The sequence below is a fragment of the Bos indicus x Bos taurus genome, chromosome 15 (assembly GCF_003369695.1).
Source record: "Bos indicus x Bos taurus breed Angus x Brahman F1 hybrid chromosome 15, Bos_hybrid_MaternalHap_v2.0, whole genome shotgun sequence".
NCBI lineage: Eukaryota > Metazoa > Chordata > Mammalia > Artiodactyla > Bovidae > Bos > Bos indicus x Bos taurus.
The window spans coordinates 60,001,300-60,021,952 of record NC_040090.1 but is presented as its reverse complement, the minus strand read 5'-3'; the positions used below and the strand labels follow the sequence as shown (position 1 = coordinate 60,021,952).

The 20,653-nt window shown below is 39.5% G+C and overlaps 1 protein-coding gene across 2 annotated transcripts in view; it reads right to left on the bottom strand.

Moving 5' to 3' along the window:
* Positions 1-295: 295 nt before the first annotated feature.
* ZW10 (zw10 kinetochore protein) overlaps positions 296-20,653 on the bottom strand; it is a 35,178-nt gene continuing 14,820 nt past the window's right edge. Inside the window, exons 8-16 of one of the 2 annotated variants that reach the window (XM_027563701.1) lie at positions 17,223-17,386; positions 16,152-16,334; positions 11,984-12,222; positions 9,218-9,289; positions 6,325-6,494; positions 5,351-5,481; positions 4,583-4,714; positions 3,614-3,767; positions 296-824 (exon numbers count right to left, since the gene is read on the bottom strand). In XM_027563701.1, coding sequence (XP_027419502.1) covers positions 3,654-3,767; positions 4,583-4,714; positions 5,351-5,481; positions 6,325-6,494; positions 9,218-9,289; positions 11,984-12,222; positions 16,152-16,334; positions 17,223-17,386 — 1,205 coding nt within the window. In that variant the 3' untranslated portion in view covers positions 296-824; positions 3,614-3,653. Of the gene's footprint in view, positions 825-3,613; positions 3,817-4,582; positions 4,715-5,350; positions 5,482-6,324; positions 6,495-9,217; positions 9,290-11,983; positions 12,223-16,151; positions 16,335-17,222; positions 17,387-20,653 lie in introns of both variants that reach the window. The other variant, XM_027563700.1, reaches the window with a different exon arrangement.

Below are 20,653 nucleotides of genomic sequence, written 5' to 3'. Positions count from 1 at the left end.
AAGGCCTGGGTTCAATCCCCGGTCAGGGAACTAAGATCCTATGAGCCGTGTGCAAGGTCAGAAAGAAAAAAGCATTTAGTTGAAACAGCAAAAAGTGCCAAAAATTTATACTAAAAGAAAGTCTTAGGGGTCCTAAGAATGTTGAGAAATTATCAGAGAGTATCATGAAGAAAGAAGATAAGTCAGTGATTCCTCTGTGAGGATCATAAATGTCAATAAAAAAAATGGCACAAAAGATAGGAAAACTTGATGGCCTCCTTTGTTAAGCTCCCATATTATTAAAGACACTCACCCATAACTCCGAAAATCATTATTTATTGGAAAGAAAAATTAAAAGCAGTCTCTTTAATTCCCACGAGACCAAATATAGTTCCCTTGCCCTCCAAAATAAATCTCCCATCCCTCACAAATTCTTTATCCTGACTCTTAGAATGTCCTGGATTCCTTAATGGATACAGTCCCCAGACCCTGGGAGCAACATGAAACAGCGTCCCCCTCGAGTTTCTTATCATGGGAGAGCGGCTGAAAAGTCAACAACTTGAGGTACTTCATTTGATATCTCAGCATACAGGCCAGGAGGTAAGGCGTTCTTGGGTGAAATCAAACTTCCACAATAAATCAGTGATTCCAAGAAGTCTTTAAAGGAGTGATGATGCCAAGGGAATCCTCCTGGCCAAGACATGGCCTTCCCAGGAAGATGGAACTATTTAATCTTAGCAAGGGTGGCTGCTCTTCTTTCTGTGTTCTGGAACAAGGCACGGATTAAAGCTTTCACTTCACTGGAAGAGAATGCAGTTGCCAAGGGCCCTTTTCCATCTGCCCACCTGCAAAATAAAAAAATACAATTTCTATTTCCTATTAAGTATAAGCAAAGTTTTTAAATTGCTTACTTGATTCCAAACATGTATTTGTTTAACTCATTACTGAACAGGGGATTTTTGCAGAAACTACTGCCTGTGGCCGGTGATTTGTTATATAAATGATATTAATTCAATAATGTGTTAAAATGGAAATAAAACAAGTTCTGGCATTTCCCCCCTTCTTTATGAGTCTACCACTCAGTATCTTTAACATCTTCTGCTTCTTGGCTGCATTTTGATATCAGCAGAGACAGATGAAGAGACCAAGTTAGAAAGATAAAAACTCTTCTCCCTTATTCTATACTCACTAAGCCTGTTTAAACTTGACAATTATGACCACATGCTCACAGGGTTATATAGAGAAATGGGATCTGTAACTACTTTAAAAAGCGAACCACAGGCAGCACATTTTAACTGAGAAAGAATAGGCACAAAAAATAATACATAAAATCACACACACAAAAAAAGTCAGTAGAATAAAGGGTAAAAAATATGAACAGCTCACAGACAGAAAGAACAAAAACTAATTGTTACCAGTGGGGAGAGGGAATTTAGAGGTAGGGGACTAAGAGGTACAAACTAATAAAATCAATTACAAGGATGTATTGTACAACACAGGGAATATAGCCAATAATAACTATAAAGGGAGTATAACCTTTAAAAACTGAATCACCATATTGTGCACCTGTAACTTAATATTATGCATCAAAATGCTTTTTTCCACAAAAAAGCACAGACTTTTCAATATAAAAAAAAGAATAGGCATTTTACAATGGAAAAAAAAATGATCACTAAAAAGATGCTCAATGTCATTAGAATTTAGGGAAATACAAACTGAAAGGACAATGAGCCATTTCACAGCAACTAGCCCAGGAAAAAATTTCAAGTCTGATAATACCAAATACTGGTGAAAATGTGAAACAACAGAATAAATAAACTATGAAATATGCAGCTATAAGATAAGTAAGTCACAGGGATGTAGCATACCCATAAGGAATATAATCAATATTGTAACAACTTTGGTGATGGATGGTACCTGCTATTACTGTGGTGATCATTTCATAATGCATAAAAATATCAAATCACTATGTTTTAAACATGAAAGCAATATAATATGTTAATTATAACTCTTTTTTAAAAAACTATGACTATTATTAGAATATGATAACAGCAGTGCATATGAACTGTAGCTACACATACTTTCATGAATGAATTTTCTAATCAAAAGAAGCAAGTTATAGAAGATTCCATTAACAGGAAGTTCAAAAACAGGCAAGTCTAAAATTTATATTTAGGGATATGTATGAATGTGGTAAAACTATAAAGAAAAGCAAGGAGATAACACAAAATTCAAGACAGTTACCTCTGGGGGAGGGGGGACCATTTGGGGAACAGCACATAAGGGTCTTCAAAGGTAATGATAATATTTTTCTTAAGTTGGGTAATAGGTCCGCAAACATTTATTTTACTCTTTTTTTCTTTAGACCTGTGAATATGTTATATATACTGTACTCCTTCATAGGTATATTTTTTAATTTTTAAATGTTTAAACTACACACTGGAGATAGTTACTTTGGTAAAAAAAAATATTTTCTCAATTAGTTATCCTTATATCTACTGAAATCTCTGGGAGGAGAAACATCTTCCTAGTCAGAAGAAAAGAAGCTGAGATATATCAGTATTATAACTGTTCTCAACAAAGAATTAATGATCATTCTTGGGCTGCAAGAGGGCCCTTTTAACAGCAGAAACAAAATTTCTCATCTGCTGCCCTCTGGAGTCTTATCTGAAGACATAACCCACCAAGGACTTGTAAATAATAGAGGAATCAACTGAAGTTTGTACTAAGTGCAGTTAGAGGTCTTCTGAGGTGATTTTTTTTTTTTCAAGCAAAACTCTCATTTACCTTGTTTAAGAATGAATAGTATTTGCTGGGAACAACTCAGACACATCGAGGATAGGTAGTCTAATATACTTGGGCATCTGTAATAAACCAACCTAAATCAGCTAGACAAGTAGCTATAGAGATGGATATGGACCTTAACGCCTATTCAGTGCGTTCTCTATGCAAGGTTATGTGTGTTTGTTAATCATACACCAAGACAATAATTAAAGCATCCATGGATATGCAACTAGCCAACATCTATCCTGTTTTGCACAGTATCAATGACCTTCACACACTCAATAGGATACAACAAAGCACGCAATTGCAGAGCATAGCAATGTTAACTGATGGTGCTGAGAGAAAACAACATCCGCTGTACTTAAGAAAAGAGGAATCCTTTCTGTGTGTGTGGTACTGAATCCCTGTAGAAAAACTGCTGCCCAATCCAACAATGGTTTGATGCTGACTATTCTTACAGGTAAAAGTCACTTCTCTACTAACATAACAAAATCGATCTTAAAATGCATCCCCTGTTGGTTAAAATGGGCAAGAATTTCCATCTAGGTGTCAGAAGGTTGTATTTCTTGTAAGTGCAAGTGGTACAAGATCATCTATCTGTAGAGCACGACAAAACAACACGCTCAAGACAAAAATAACAGAAGCAAGAAGTCCTTACACTATCAAATATGAACAGTGGTCATGAGATCCGCGCTACGACAGGCCGTGCAAAGGCCCCAGTTACTGCTACTCGATATGAAACCTTCCTGCGTAACACTAAGAAACAGAGAAAAGCACTGCCTTCGATGGCACTAATATTCTTTTATGGTTGTGAAGACATAAATCAGTCCTACAGAAGGGTTTTACCCACCGATCCCCAATTTCTTGCAAACTGGCTTGTAGCATCATCATCAGCTCTTTGAACGGCATCCATTTGGACACGTAGACTGGCACCTCTTCTCGGTATTTCTTATTCTCGTTTTCTTCCGAGAGAGGTGCAAATACTTGAGGTCCTTCATCCACCACTGTTTTGCACAAGGAATACAATCTGTCAGCGTCTTCGGTAGAGATGTCCTGATTTTGCACAAAGGGAACACAACAGAACAGAATCGGACCAATTTAGCGGGAAGAAAACAGCAGATCTTTGGTGCAAGCTACGCAGGGGGTCAGTGGCAGCAAGATATTTTCCAACCAATTTAGCAGATCTTACTGATCTCATCAGCTCTGACAATACTCCCCAAACTAGAATGATATGCAACAGGTTTCAACAGATTGTTGGTAATTTCATTTGCTTGCATGAAAGAATCTGTTTCTCCAGTAGAAAATGGTGCAGCGTGCTGGAAAGCAGGGAATCTTATTACAGGGGTTTAGCCAATCTATATTTTAGAGGAATCAGCTCGCAGAGTCCAGGCAACTTTGCTGCAGGACCACACATATAGTCCCCATGTCAACAGGGTGCTGGTACAGTGGTGCCTGCACAAGGCTGCATTCTATCTTACTAAATTAGAGTATTCGATCCACTTACTCATTAAGTATACAACTTCACACTCTGGATTTTGGGAGCACTGCCCCATTTCCAGGCTCCTCACTCATAATTTACACAGATGCCAGGTGGCGTCAGCTGTATAATCCTACTTTCTTAGATAGATACGAAGGACAGAGATTAGCAAGACTCCAGCAAAACAGAATTAAGACAAAAGTGAGAAAATAACAGTATAATGACTTAGACATGAAACATGAACAATTTCTTCTACCATCTGTGTTGACTAAAAATGAGGCATCAACATCATCGGAAGAACAACTTTAGCTCAAGTCTGGAGAGGCATCTAGTGGCCCTTACCTCCAGTGCAGTGATCCTGCCAATGATCTCGGAGACCGCTGTGTTGAGTAAAGTCCCCATAGCCTTGCAATATATGTTCACCGGCAGGACATCCTGCCACACAACTCCGAGTCTCTTTAGCTGGTGCAGCACCTGTCAGAAAAACACAGATCTTTACATGGAACAGAGGTGGTTACAACTCACATTTTCCTAGATTTACATTTACCATTTCTGTGTGTGTGGAAGAAGAGGTGTTATATAAAAGTGATGTAAAGCCATTCAGAACACGTTTCTCGAATATTTCACCCTAGTGATATCTTTGCTTGATGAAAAATACTTACCCTGTGGACAGGAAAACTGGAGTAAAAAAGTGTGTCACTTAAGAGAGAGAAGCATCTTTTTTTTTTAAGATGAAAGCTAGTATTTCAAACTTCTCAGAGTTCATGGGTTAAAACACTGGGTTGGTCAAAAAGCTCATCTGGGTTTTTTACAACATCTTTTGGGAAAACCCAAACGAACTTTTTGGCCAACCCAATACTTGTGATGGGAGACTTATTAGATAACTAGGCGCACTACTGGCTTAATGGGAAGAGAGCTTCCTATTGACTTGGTGGGGCAGGGAAAAGGAAAGGAAAGGCCATCAACGTGACCAGAAAAGGTGGCCACATTTCCACAGGGAGTTGTGGGGAATCAACTGAGCTACCTGCCACGTACACTTTGCAGCTTAAAAACAAGCAGGAAGCATCTAAAGAAAGAGCACGAACTGCAGAGCTAACAACAGCTCCCTACCTGCCGCACCGCTTTACTTGCTGCAGAATAATTGTCCTCATCGTCCATGTTTGAAAAGTTTCTAGCACTTGATAATCTTTCCAGGAGTTCTCCTTTCTGTGCCCGCATCTGGGCCAGAAAACACTCTGTCCCTATGACGAGAAAAGAGACTAAAGAATTCTGAGTGTTGTTCAGTTACACACAGGGTGGAAGAGGAGAGACAAGACGGAACCTAGTATCTGTTTTTGCCTATTTGAAAACAACTGCTTGTTAGTTAACATAAGGTGGCCCTAAGGTTACGATTAATAAAAACACCACTTCTAATACATCAGCCAGTCCCTCTAAGCCCATCCTCAGAATAGTGAGCTTTTTTTCAAAAGTCCATCCAGAATCAGATAAGAAAGACTACATATACAGTAGAAGCCACTGCTTATTTTTCTGATATATCTACACCACCTCAGGGGAAAGTCAGGAATTGAAAAGCTACGTAAATGATACAGATTCTCTGCTTTTCCTAGGCTATCATTATAGTAAACATACTGATATCCCATATTTCTTTTGATTTTTAATAATCAGAAGTAAAGCTAAGGGAGGTAGAATAGAAGGGAGCTGGTTTGAGGTTGTGCAAACAAATAAGCACTGACATTAGTGACTCTTACGAATAATGCTAACAGGACTGTCACACTACTCCTCTTAGGACATGTCACTCTACTGACAAAACTCTAATTTGGTGAATTCACCACACACCAGCAATGCAGTTTGGAACTCTAATGTACCACAGAATCATGTCATGAAAAAGCAATGCTTTCAAAAGACTGCATTCACTTCATAAAGCTAAATAACTGGGAACACCTGCGAATTAAATGCCCCCTCTCTTCCAGTATAGCTCAGGGACCACCATCTAATTTCAAACAGGTCTCATTTGTAAATTACACAGATACTAGTCTGACAAGCTGCATTATCAAAATGCTTCCCTACATTTAAGGCATCATTACCAAGTCTCCGGAAGCCAGGTACAAGGTCCACAAAAGTAGTAGTGCCATCGCACAGAATGGGGGCGAGACGCAATCTGAACTGATGCCCGAGGGTTAGCAAGTGGTGGGCAATATACATACAGTTGTTGTGGTGAATGGCAGCCAACTGTGGCAGTTTTTGAAGGTTCTCCCTAGGTCAGGAGGAAGCGAAGGAAAAGAAAGAAATCACCTGTTACTGAAGTTGACTCGTCTAATGACTTTCTCGGGATTAATCATTGTCTACTGTATAAATGCCATATGTAACAAGATGTAAACTCATCGCTCCCACTCCCACGCAGTGAGTTTGTTCTGCCTGCATGAGACATTATTCGATAAAACTAGCCCAGTGGTTAACAAGAAAGAAAGAGCAAGGGAATGGATGTTTACCTGTGTCAACTCTTTGTACTAGAAACCTAGAATCGCTATACATAATTCCCTTAAAATTTAACACTGATAAGTCTGTGGAAATATAGGTTTGCTTCCTCTTTCTCCAAACTGCTATTTCATTTATACAATGAAGCACCTAACTATTTTCCAATTCACTAGTTTTCAAAGATGGCTGCAGATTAGAGTCATCTGAGAAAGTTTAAATATATAGATGCTCAGACCTCACTCTCCAAACAGAACACAATCTCTGAGTGAAATCAGGGCATTTATATGTTTTAAACACCACCCCCCCCAGGTGATTTTAAATTTTCATAAAAGATTAAAAATCACTGTTTTCATTCGTCCACACATATTAGTCTATCTGCCTAGCATGGGAAGAGAGCTTGTCTTAAACCTCTGCTACATATCCACTTGCAGTCATTCAATTAAAACTTCCTGGTTTTCAATTAAAACTTCCATTCCATGTCAGGCTAGAATATACAAAGCTGGAAACTAACATCCTAAGACAGTTGTCCTCACTTTGGGCTACATGTCAGAATCATCACAGGGCTTTAGAAAACAGAGATATCTGAGTCTTAAATCACACCTATACATCAAAATCTCTAGAACTGGGGCCTAAGCAAATATATATATTCTCAAAGGTCCATGAAAGAGTCTAAAATACTGCCAAAGCTGAGAACACTAATCTAGAACAGTGGTTCTCAAAGTGTGGTCCCCTGGCAAGAAAATAGCAGCATTACCTGGAAATCTGTTAAAAAGTCTAGGCTTTATCCAAACCCTGCTGCTGAAGCTTAAGTTCCAATACTTTGGCCACCTGATGTGCAGAGCCGATTCACTGGAAAAGACCCTGACGCTGGGAAAGATTGAGGGCAGGAGGAGAAGGGTGCGGCAGAGGATGAGATGGCTGGACAGCACCACTGACTCAATGGACATGAATTTGAACAAACTCTGGGAGACAGTGAAGGACCATGAAGCCTGGCGTGCTGCCGGCCATGGGGTCTCAAAGAGTTGGACATAACTTAACGACCAAACAACATTACTCCAGCCCTACTGAAACAGATATCTGTGGGGCATGAAATCTGGTAATTTGTATTTTACCAAAGTTTCCTGGTGATTCTGAAACACACTAAAGTTTGTAAACCACTGGTCTAGCATAAAGTTCTCAGATCATACAAAGGGGGGAAACAACAAATCTAACTCCACCCCAGTGTGAAAAATGTTTCTAAGCACAAAAAGCCCTAAGCCAACTGTCTTTGAATCCCCAAGGACATGGCTATCAACTGACCTGAAGAGGTTTTCTCTTTTCCTTTACCTAACTAAGTAGAAAGTGAAATAAAAGTTTTAAGCCACAGCAAAGAGAATACAAATAAAAATAATAAGTTTACAATAAATAAGTGGTCTTTTAGAACAAAATAACTGGGCCTACTTAAAAACATCTCAATTGTTCAAAAATCTATCAACATTAAACTGACCTTTTCTTTGAAACCAGAGTTCTTGACTTAAGGAATAGCTTTGCTGACATATTACTTAAAATATTTATAAAGTCATCCAAAACACTTTATTTGGATGATAGAGAGAACTCCTGGAGGCTTAAATATTAACTTATCAGATTAATATCAAAAGAAACTTTAAAAATCCAAGATGTGAGGTAAATACACCCTAAGGTCACTAAGAAGAGCAGCTGTGTGTGTGTGCTAAGTCACATGCAGTCTCTCCTAGAAATGTTGATTCATGTCCTTGCGGTGGGGTGAGGAGAAAAGGTGGAGGAAGATGGAGTAACTTCAGTTATGTCCAACTCTCTGCAACCCTATGGACCATAGCCCACCAGGCTCCTCTGTCTATGGGATTCTCCAGGCAAGAATACTGGAGTGAGTTGCCATGCCCTCCTCCAGGGGATCTTTCCCCCCTCCAGGGCTCAAACCAGCACCTCTTAAGTATCCTGAATTGGCAGGCAGGTTCTTTACCACTAGTGCCCCCTGGTATTAAGTCTGCAAAGCTATGAATGCCAAGGAAAAAATGTGGGATGTTTACTAGATAGCAATATGGAGCAATGGATGACCTTTTTGTTTTGCAACCAAGTAAAGTGAGACAGTTTTGAAAATACCTACCATTACTAATAGGGTAAAAGTTCTCTTGAGTTTTCAAATCTGTCTTACCTACTATACTACAGATGAAATGGCAACCCATTCCAGTGTTCTTGCCTGGAGAATCCCGGGGACGGGGGAGCCTGGTGGGCTGCCGTCTATGGGGTCACGCAGAGGCAGACACGACTGAAGTGACTTAGCAGCAGCAGCAGCATAGTACCCCTATTAACTGATTATTAAATGACTGATGTTCTTTAAACATGTATTGTAAATGGTTTATTGTACTTTATTGTGAGTTTTAGCAGCTAATTATCTTATGTGGGAATATAAAGTTACTGTTTTAACCTGACTCAAACATTTCAAGCCTACAATATTATACAGAAGTCAGACACAGTGGCACTTACTTGTGATATGTTGGTACAACATCATGGAACAAATGGAAGATATTCCTCACTGAGTAGAAAAGTTGAACAGCACTAAAAAGAAAACACAGTTTCAAGAGAAACGCATAAGGATATAAAGGCAATGAGAAAAAAAATTCTAAGTCAGTGCACCTTAAGTGAGATCCCCTACTAAGACTACAGCTGGAGAGACTAAGCTCAGTCTACAGCTGAGACTACAGCTGCCTTGGCCACTGCTGAGAACACTACTCCTCTGGATGGAATGAATTCTCAGCTAGGAGTTACCAACTGAACTGCAGGTCTGAAAACCTGGGCCCATTCACAGCACTAAGAACAGTGGCGTTCAAGCTAAAGCCTCTTTTCCATTTATCAATTTGTGTTCTGCCAGGACCCCGAGTATCCCTTCAGTAATGAATGGAGCTAAGCCTCAGCAAATGTCACCTGCTCACTGGCGCACTCTGCAAAGGGCAAAGCATCAATAAAGGCACTCACTGGTGCTGCCAGGGCCAGTCTGCCTTCAGCCTCCACCTTTTCTCCTTCTCACCCCAACGCAAGGACATGAATCAACATTTCTAGGAGAGAATCCAACCTCAAGATTTCTTGCCCTTTAAGTCTGGTCTTAGAACACCTGAAGATTATTATTAAAAAGCTCTCAGAGCAAATAAAAGGCTCATGGAGCTTACTTCTACATAAGACTAACTGAAACTATGTACCCTGAGTAAGTCACAGGAATTCCACCAATGATTATTAAAAATTAGTCATGGTTCACTATACCCCAAAACACTGTTAAAACTTGATGACTATGATACCTAAATTATTTCATTTTATTTTCATTGCATTCTTGTTGTTTGAAGTTTGATAATAGGAAAGTGGGTTGTTGTAGTTGTGTTTTTGTTTGTCCTATTAAAACTAATTTTTTGGTGAGAAGGATGTCTGTAGACATTCAGTATACAAAACTGTTGTTTGGTGGGACTTCCCTGGTGGTTCAGTGGCTAAGTCTCTGCACTCCCAATGCAGGGGACGTGGGTAAGATCCCTGGTCAGAGAACCAGATCCCACATTCCGAAACTAAGAGTTCACATGCTGCAAGTAAAGACCCAACAGGCTGCACCTAAGACCTGGTGCAGCCAAATAAGTAAATTTAAAAATACACACACACACACACACACATATATATATATAGTTTGGTATTATCTTATGAAAAATTGCCTTGCGTCCCTAACTTCTGCTTGAGTATATTTCAGGTGAATGCCACGTAAAAATGCCTGCATGCATACTCAGTCACTCAGTCATGTCCAACTCTTTGTGACACCATGGACTGTAGTCTGCCAGGCTCCTCTGTCCACCGAAGTTTCCAGGCAAAAATACTGGAGTGGGTTGCCATTTCCTACTCCAGGGGATCTTCTAGACCCAGGGATCAAACCGGCGTCTCCTGTGTCTTATGCATTGGTAAGTGGATTCTTTACCACTGGGCCACCTAGGAAGCCCTATTCACTCCTGTATTTATTCTGCCAAGTAAAAGGGAAAGTCACTCAGTGTCCGACTCTTGTGACCCCATGCACTATACAGTCCATGGAATTTTCCAGGCCAGTATACTGGAGTGGGTAGCCTTTCCCTTCTCCAGGGGATCTTCCCAACCCAGGGATCGAAACCAGGTCTCCCACACTGCAGGCAGATTCTTTACCAGCTGAGCCAAAGGGAAGCTCTTATTCTGCCAAAAGAGTACATAACTCCCTTCACATGTATTACATTTTTCTTCCTCCTTATATTTAAAACCAGACAGACTTATGAATATAATGATTCATTGAAGTCATGGAAGTATTTTAGAATGCATGTTCTTTCTGGAACAGAATAAAGGGGTTTGTTTATACATGGGGATTAAAACTTCAGAAGCCCCATGGAAGACGCAATTTGATTAAGTCAAGCTCTAACTGAAACTGTTTTCCTATGAGAATGTGAAATAAAAAACTATGATACACAGATTCAAACTAAAGAGGCTTTGGAAAACCCACTCTATGATCAACTTGGGCTACAGCCTACTGTCGTCTCCTCAGTCTGGTTCAGGAGTAGGGGAAGGAGCCTATTAAACAAAAAGAGATTCAAATATGGAAGTATGTGGGATCGAGTTTAGGTATCTTGAATATAATGTTGATTAGAAGAAATCTTCTGGAAAGGGAGAAATTAGAACTTTGGTGCATTTCATTCTTTTCCGTCTACCTTTGGCTGCCCAACAAACTATTACTGCTTAAAATTAGTATTTAAAATATAAATTAATTAGGAACTAGATTTCAAAAGATAAAATGAATGTTAGGCTAAAGAGCCAGAGCATGCTGAAGCAGGTGGTACAACTATCACTATGACCACCACCACCAATGCTAATTAACATCTGAGTATTAATTATTTCCAAGGGAGCATTCTATGTTCTTCACAAGAGCTTTCTCATGTAATACCATTCAAGTCAAATAAAAAGTTGAAAGTAAAAAATTAAAGAGGTTTTTGTTAAAAAGTGATTAACAATTTTTAATGTCAAATCCATTTGTCCATCCACATATATGATTTTATTTCTCATACTTTGCTGTAAGACTATATGTTGTTATAAGTAAAAGTTAATTACTAATACATATCTGTGTGCTATACTGATTCTTTAGGGAAAAAATATTAATAGGATAAGAAAACCCAAAGAATTCCAGTTAATTTTCTTAAGAAATGTCTAGTTTAGATATACATTTAACCAAGTCATTGCCATTTTCAGATAACTCAGAACTCATACCATTGATCACTGCTGGTTGTTGCTTCCAGTAAAGTCTGATAGGCAAGTTCCATTAATTTCTTCACAGATTCACTGATGCGACATGTGGGCAAAGAAAAGGAATGTTGGTCCAATGTATTCTCAGGCTCTAAATTCGCCACTTCATTGCACTGAGCGGTGGATACTTCCTGTACTTGTAGCTTGTCGTCCTCATTAGGACGAAGTAAGTCTGGCACACTTATCTGAGAAGCAGGAGTGATCTAAGAGTCAAACACAGAAAACGCATCGTCCTCAGAATAATCCAGATGCATGCAGATGGTCAGGAATGAGATACTGACCGCTTCCATCACAATGAAGTTGTGGATCCACAGAATAATTACAAGATATGAGTGAACGTGGCAGTACTTCAATGACTGCTCAACCTTGGGTGAAAGGATGCCATAAGGAATAAGCAATACCCTTTACTGGGCCGTTCTCTTCACTCTGCATTCTTACTCTTGGTGGAAAACAACAAAGCTGTGAAACTGACCCAAGACTTTAGGTAAATGAAAGGACCTTCAAAAAGTCCTCTTTCTCAGATTAGACTGTTGCACTAACGCACACCAGTATGACTTTGTGTTCCACTGTCATTAAGTTATTTCCCATCAGAAACATGTCTCGGCTTAGCCAAAGAAACAACACATTCAAGCTAGCTTATGCTGCTCTTAAAAACAAAATTCCAAACAAAATCCAAAAACCTTCCCTCCATTTACACTGAATGAGAATTCCCAGATTTGGTGAAAAATAAAGAGAAGAACGGGGCTTCCCTGGTGGCTCAGCAGTAAAGAATATGGCCTGCAATGCAGGAGGCAGTGGTTTGATTCCTGGGCTATGAAGACCCCCTGGAGGAGGGCATGGGAACCCACTCCAGTATTCTTGCCTGGAGAATCCCACAGACAAAGAAGGCTCCACAGGGTCGCAAAGAGTCGGACACGACTAAAGCGCAAGAGCACACACACACAAAGGAAAGAATACTAGGCCTCTAGTCTGGAAACATCAGTGATATTTTCTACCCTAACTTTACACAAAGTCATTTAACCTCTCTTGACCTCAATTTTCTCATTGCAATATGAATAAATTGCATTAAAACAATGGTTTTCAAATCTCGCTTATCAAAGATGCCTCAGGAGCCAAAAAAAAAAGTTGGGGGGAGATTAAGCAGGTGGAAGCGGCAGGTTCCTACCTCAAGAAGAGCTGCTCTGCTCAGCACATACTGGACCTCTATGGAAAATTTCTGATAGAAAAAGTTTAAGTTTTTTTCAAGTCTCAAAAAAACATTAAAGTCATCAGACTTGCCATCTATATATAAAATTTGTACAATAACATCTATTTTGTAGGGCTGTTATAACGTTTCAATGAGAATACAAATATCACACCCAGGGGAGGTGCCACTGGCATCGAGAGGGTAGAGGCTAGCGGTGCTATTGAACATCCTACAGGACAGGCCCCAGAGCAAAGAATTACCTGGTCCCAAATGTCAACGGTGGCATTGCTGGGAAACTCTGATCTAGAGGAAGTGCCATCATTAGGATCTGGATATTTGGGAGGAAAGTACAGTCTTACAGAATGTCAGAACTAGTTGAATAGGGAGCTCAGAGATTATCTAGTTCAATTCTGTCATGTTACATACAAGGAAACTGAGGTCCAACAAGGCTGAAAGGTTTAGCCCAGAGCCACAAAGCAACCTAGTAACACTCTCATTTATAACAAGGAGTTAGGACGAGCTCTTGGGATACATATTAATTCACCAAATATTGACTGAGCACTAATACACAGTAGTGGGCACCAGGTACATTCTTGATGCTAGAGGTACAACAGTAAACAAAACAGCAAAGAACAAAACACACTGGAAAAAGAGAAACCAACCCTCCCCACATAGAGCGTGTTTGCTAGCAGGGAAAAACAGTAATTCAGACAAAATATTTATTGACAATAAGTAACATGAAATGAAAGTCATTCAGTCATATCTGACGGACTCTTTGGGACCCCTCGGGCTATACAGTCCATGGAATTCTCCAGGCCAGAATACTGGAGTGTGTAGCCTTTCCTTTCTCCAGGGGATCTTCCCAACCCAGGCATCAAAGCCAGGTCTCCCGCATTACAGGTGGATTTGTTACCAGGTGAGCCACATGAGAAGCCCAAGAATACTGGAGTGGGTAGCCTATCCTTTCTCTAGAGAATATTCCCAATCCAGGAATCAAACCTGAGTCTCCTGTATTGCAGGCAGATTCTTTACCAAATGAGCTGTCAGGGAAGAAAATCAAAGCAAGGAAAGAGTACAAGAAATAGGGGGAGGCTTCCCCGATGGCTCCGATGGTAAAGAATCTGCCCACAACATAGGAGACCCTGGTTCAATCCCTCGGTCAGGAAGATCACTTGGAGAAGGGAATGGCTACCCAATCCAGTATTCTTGTCTGAAGAATTCCATGGACAGAGGAGCCCCGCGAGCTATAGTTTATGGGGTCACACAGAGTCAGATACAACTGAGTGACTCTCAGTGGTAAAGAATCTGCCTGCCAATGCAGGAGACACGGGTTCGATCCCTGATCCACAAAGATCCCACATGCTGCAGAGCAACTAACCCTATGCACCACAAGAATTGAGTCTGGACTCTAGAGCCTGGGAGCCACAACTATGAAGCCTGCAGGCCTAGAGCCTATGGTCTGAAACAACAGAAGCCACTGCAGTGAGAAGCCCGCACACTATAAGTAGAGAGCAGTCCCCGCTCACTGCAACCAGAGAAAAGCCCACACAGCAAAGAAGACCTAGCACAGGCAAAAATAAAAATTAATATATAAATAATTAAAAAAAAAAGAAATAGGGGGAGGTTACAATTTTAACAGTGGTCAGGTAACTTCCCTGGTGGTCCAGTGGTTAAGACTCTGTACTTCCAACGCAAGGGTGGGGCGTGTGTTTGATCCCTGGCTGGGGAACTAAGATCCCACATGCTGAGCGGCGCAGCCAAAGGAATATTTTTTAAAAGAATGAATTTTTTTAAAAAAGTAAAATAGTGATCAGGAAAGGGAGCAAGTCTATAGCAATATTCCAAGCAGAGGGGGAAAGAGGTTTCAGAGTTCTGTAGCCAAGCCGTCCTGGCAAATGAAGAGAGTGACTGAAGGGGAATGCCGCAGGAGATGCAGTCAGAGCAGCAATAGGGGACCCATCACCCTGGGCCTTGCAGGCCACGGTAAGCCGACTGGGTCCTTCTCTGAATGAGACAGGAAGCCACGGGGCTTTGTGCATGAGAGTGACATAACTGACTTTCATGTAAAACCCTGAGGCCCAGTTCCCAGTACTGAGTGCATTTCAGTTCCCCTCACATCCCCAGATTATACCAAAATGTGTTAATATCTGTGGAGCTCAAATGGCTAATTAAATATTTTACTGAAGCGGACACTACAACAGGGTAACCCCAGGAGAAAGGGGCATGCAGAAAGCACAGAGGGGAGAGAAGCATGGTCCTCTCAGTGGTCACAGAAAAGCGGCTGAGGAATTTTCTAAGGGATTAGTTTAGTCTATGTCGTCTTTTAATCTAAATAACACTTATATTTGCTAAATATTATTTTATATATGCAAGATATTTTTTTAAAAAACAGAAAAAATACACAGAATTATCTAAGGTCAACGGAGTAAATTACTCTCAATGCAAATTATAATTTGTCCATGGATTTTACAGATAATTGTTTATATCATCAAAGATCGTATCTTTTTGTTTCCTTTTATTAACTTCAAAACTAGCACCTCTATTAGCCTAAGCAATAAGTCAACATTTTCACAACAGGATATAATCTCTGGATATAACAGTACCTGTCACAAAATTGCGTACTAAAAATTCAAGTGATAAAGTCAAGAAAACTATAGGTTGATATACTCTATGATTTCAACAACAGTAATCCATTAAATTCACGTATACTTTCTCAATTTATACAATGCTTTTATGTGTGTTATCTTATCAGTATCCCACAATACCCTATGAAAGAGGGAGATCTTAGGACCCCTTTCAAAATGAGAAAACTAGTGTTTAAGAAAATTAATAACTCACCTCAATGACCTCAGCAAATGTCACGTGCTCTTCCACTCTACCACAATCATCTCAAAAATCAGCTGCTTCCTAACTCAATGTAATAAACTATAACCATCCCCCCCATACCTTCACAGTGTTGTGAATTTCAGAGGTCATTAGGTTTCTAGCCGCAACGATCACATCCTGACACTTCTTGTTAGCAAAATGAGAATTGATATTACGGGCATATTTCAGCAAATCAGTAGTATCTCCTTTTAAAAACCTCATCTCCTTTAAGGCATTTTCAAATTCTTCAGTGGATTGTATGATCTAAGAAAGAAATGCAAGGAAAAGAAAGAAAAGTAAAGAATTATATACATATATTCCTTTTCAATATTAAAATTTCAAATCCAATGTACAGAAAAGAATAAGGAGCAGATGGTTAAGTTTTAGAACAGACCATCCACTACTAGGCAGAAAATATTACACCTTTAAACTCATCAGGAAGAGCATCTTCATTAGGAGTTTCTGACTCTGCTTAGTATAAGTGCAACAAATTTTTTAGTAAATATACAGTAATCCCCCCCCTTATCCTCAGTTTCAGTTACCCACAGTCAGCTATGGTCTGAAAATACTAAATGAAAAATTTCAGAAACAAACAATTCCTAAGTTTTAAATTGTGCGCTGTTCTGAGTAGCGTAATGAAATATCGCCCTGTCCTGCTGTGTTTTACCCACGGGATATGAATCATCCTTTTGTACAGCATATCTGTGTTATATACACTACCTGCCCATTAGTATAGAAAAAACACTTCACATACATCTACAGTTCAATACTAACCACAGGTTCACGTCTTCATGGAGGGTCTTAGAACATACCCCAAACATAAGAGGGGGACTTCTGTACTTATTTTAGTGTTTGAGGAAACACTAGAAAGAAGCCAAAAAGTAAAGTATCACCTAGTACTTACTAGACCTGATACAAATATAAAAACAATTGTTTTTCAAAAGTACCTAATGAAAACATATTAATACTGAATAAGAAAGCATACTTCCCAATCAAAAGGCAGCAAGCCAGAAGAGAAATGAAGTTATAGGGAATTTGCATCCACACCTTATGAATAATTTTCTTAAAGAACAAACGATCTCTAAGATAAACAAAGGACAGTGACAAGAACCTGTGGTCTCCCCAAACCTTCAGTGACACTTCTGCTCTTACCTCTTCATACTGCTGTAACTTGCTGCTATTTGTCGGGATAGAATAAACCAAACAATCTTTAATAAGGCACTCAGATAGGTCCTCCCAGATTATGTCACCAAGCATCTCAGCCAATGTGATCTTAGATGTCTTTAAATTTTCTAGGTCAGCATCAAGAGGTAAATCTGAAATCAAAAGAAAAAGTTTTAAACAAGAAGCTATTCACATACCAGATATATTCTCAAATTCCCTACTTTTCTAGAACTCTTCACTTTTAAGATGACAGGGAAGAAAACAGCACAAGTAATTCTACCCTACTTCAACTAACTATGTGGGAAAATCATGACACACAATTATTATTGCATTTTCACTGCTCAGATGAATCATCTGCAGTGTAAGACTGCCTGCCTGTTCTCTGTAACAATTAGGTAGTAAGCTATCTACATTATAATCATCCACTGCTAATCCACGGATCTGATTATATGACAAGCACTCAGAAGTTCTGCACACCAAGTTGAAACTAGTTTAGAATAAAATCCCATCTCTCCAATAATAAATAAACATACTTTTTCATCTCTGCAAAGGATCAGAGTGTTTATTCTAAGCAAAATATCAATAAATACCTTACATTATCATGTAATATCTAGTCTGTCAAACAGAATACTTCAATATACCTTCCATGGTATATTTTATGGTGGCTTTTTCTAACACATTTTGAGGAAGTTAATTAATTAACTGCTTCCCTCGTGGCTCAGCTGGTAAAGAATTCACCTGCAATGTGGAAGACCTGGGTTCAATCCCTGGGTTGGGAAGACCCCCTGGAGAAGGAAAAGGCTACCCACTCCAGTATTCTGGCCTGGAGAATTCCAGGGACCGTATAGGCCATGGAGTCGCAAAGAACTGGACACGACTGTGTGACTTTCATTATTAATTAACTAAATAGTATAAGAGAACCTTAAAAGAAAGTGACCATACTACCTCAAAGCCTTGAGCTATCTTATAATATCACAAGTCTAGGCCTGCACTGTTTGATATGATGGCAATCAGCCACATTTTGGTACTGAGCACATGACATGGGGCTAGTGTGACTGACGAACTCAATTTTTTTTAATTTTAAGTAATTTCAACAACTGGAAGCAAAGGTGTGTGGTTATAATGGGTAGCATAAGGCAGCCTTGTGGTGATCGGCTGGTTTTGTAGCTTGATCGTAGTGGTAGGTACATGAATCTACACAGGTCATAAAATTGCACAGAACTATTCACACACACAAATGAGTGCAAGGAAAACTGGAGAAATCGGAATAAGCTCTGTGAATTGTACCACAGTCCATTTCCTGGTTTTGATCCTATACTATGGTTACACAAGATGCTAACATTGGGGAAAACTGGGTGAAGGGTACATGGGATCTCTATACATTTTTTGAATAAAAATTTTAAACTCAAAAAAAACAAAACAAAGGAAGTAGTGTAAAATACTTTTCTGTTAAACACAATTTTGTTGCTTTGATAAGACCATGTCTCACTTTAACCACAGCATCACGTATGTGTACTGTAGTGTTGATTTCAGGCACGTATATTACTTCTAGTATTTCATATAAACACATTTCCGATGTAGTCAGAGTAAAGAGATTCATTCCACTCCAATGACTTTGTTTTCCTATGCATCAATGTAACACTGTAATGTGTGCACTTGAATATTCTGTGCATACAGCACAGGTTACAGTGATAACTATATAAACTGAAAAAAGCAGTTAAATTGAAGTGCTTATTATTTTCATTATGATATATTTTTCTCATTTAAGAAAATAACTATAAACAAAGCTTCAAATTTAAAACTAAAATATACTATTGATGCAGAATCAAATGAAGATGCAAAAGTTGGAGGAACTGCTAGAAACAGTAAAGGAAAAAAGAGACTGGGAGAAAATATTCCACGAATTTTACAACAAATGGCAGTGCAACTTGCTAAAACAAAGCAAGGCAAAATTTTGCTATGCAAAAAGCATTTTAAGATGATAAAGCAGACAATATTAGGAAACATTTTCAGCAAATATATTAGGAATTTGTCAAGCTTCCTCTCAAAAAAGAATTGACAAAATTAGTCGCCTGAAATCACAATTAAATGTCCAACCAAAAATGTGATTTTAATGGGATCTGTCACCCTGCTTACTTAACTTATATTTAGAGTACATCATCAGACACGCTGGGCTGGAAGAAGCACAAGCTGGAATCAAGATTGCTGGGAGAAATATCAATAACCTTAGATATGCAGATGACACCACCCTTATGGCAGAAAGTGAAGAGGAACTAAAAAGCCTCTTGATGAAAGTGAAAAAAGAGCATGAAGAAGTTGGCTTAAAGCTCAACATTCAGAAAACGAAGATCATGGTATCTGGTCCCATCACTTCATGGGAGACAGATGGGGAAACAGTGGAAACAGTGGCTGACTTTATTTTGGGGAGCTCCAAAATCACTGCAGATGGTGACTGCAGCCATGAGATTAAAAGGCGCTTACTCCTTGGAAGGAAAGTTATGACCAACCTAGATAGCATATTCAAAAGCAGAGACATTACTTTGCCAACAAAGGTCTGTCTAGTCAAGGCTATGAATTTTCCAGTGGTCATGTATGGATGTGAGAGTTGGACTGTGAAGAAAGCTGAGCGCCGAAGAATTGATGCTTTTGATCTGTGGTGTTGGAGAAGACTCTTGAGAGTCCCTTGGACTGCAAGGAGATCCAACCAGTCCATTCTAAAGGAGATCAGTCCTGGGTGTTCTTTGGAAGGAATGATGCTAAAGCTGAAACTCCAGTACTTTGGCCATCTCATGCGAAGAGTTGACTCATTGGAAAAGACTCTGATGCTGGGAGGGGTTGGCGGCAGGAGGAGAAGGGGACGACAGGATGGGATGGCTGGATGGCATCACCGACTCGATGGACTTGAGTTTGAGTGAACTCCAGGAGTTGGTGATGGACAGGGAGGCCTGGCGTGCTGCAATTCATGGGGTCACAAAGAGTTGGACACGACTGAGCAACTGAACTGAACTGAGCTCATGGAAAAGACCCTGATGCTGGGAAAGACTGAAGACAGGAGAAGGGGATGACAGAGGATGAGATGGTTGGATGGCATCACTGATGCGATGGACATGAGTTTGACTAAGCTCTGAGAGTTGGTGATGGACAGGGGAGCCTGGCGTGCTGCAGTCCATGGGGTCACAGAGTTAGATACAACTGAGCAGCTCAACTAAACTGAACTGAGCTTGTAAATTTAGCTAGTGATAAAATGACTTGATAAAATCATTATATGTTTTCTCTGTGTGTACATTTTGATATCAAATTTATGCTTGTTTTTAAAAAATTAATCAGGATACTTATCTATCCTTTTCTATTGACCAAAAGAGCTTGATTATCAAAAAGGATTGTGTGTAATTTAAAGGGTACCTAGAATTTAGCCATAA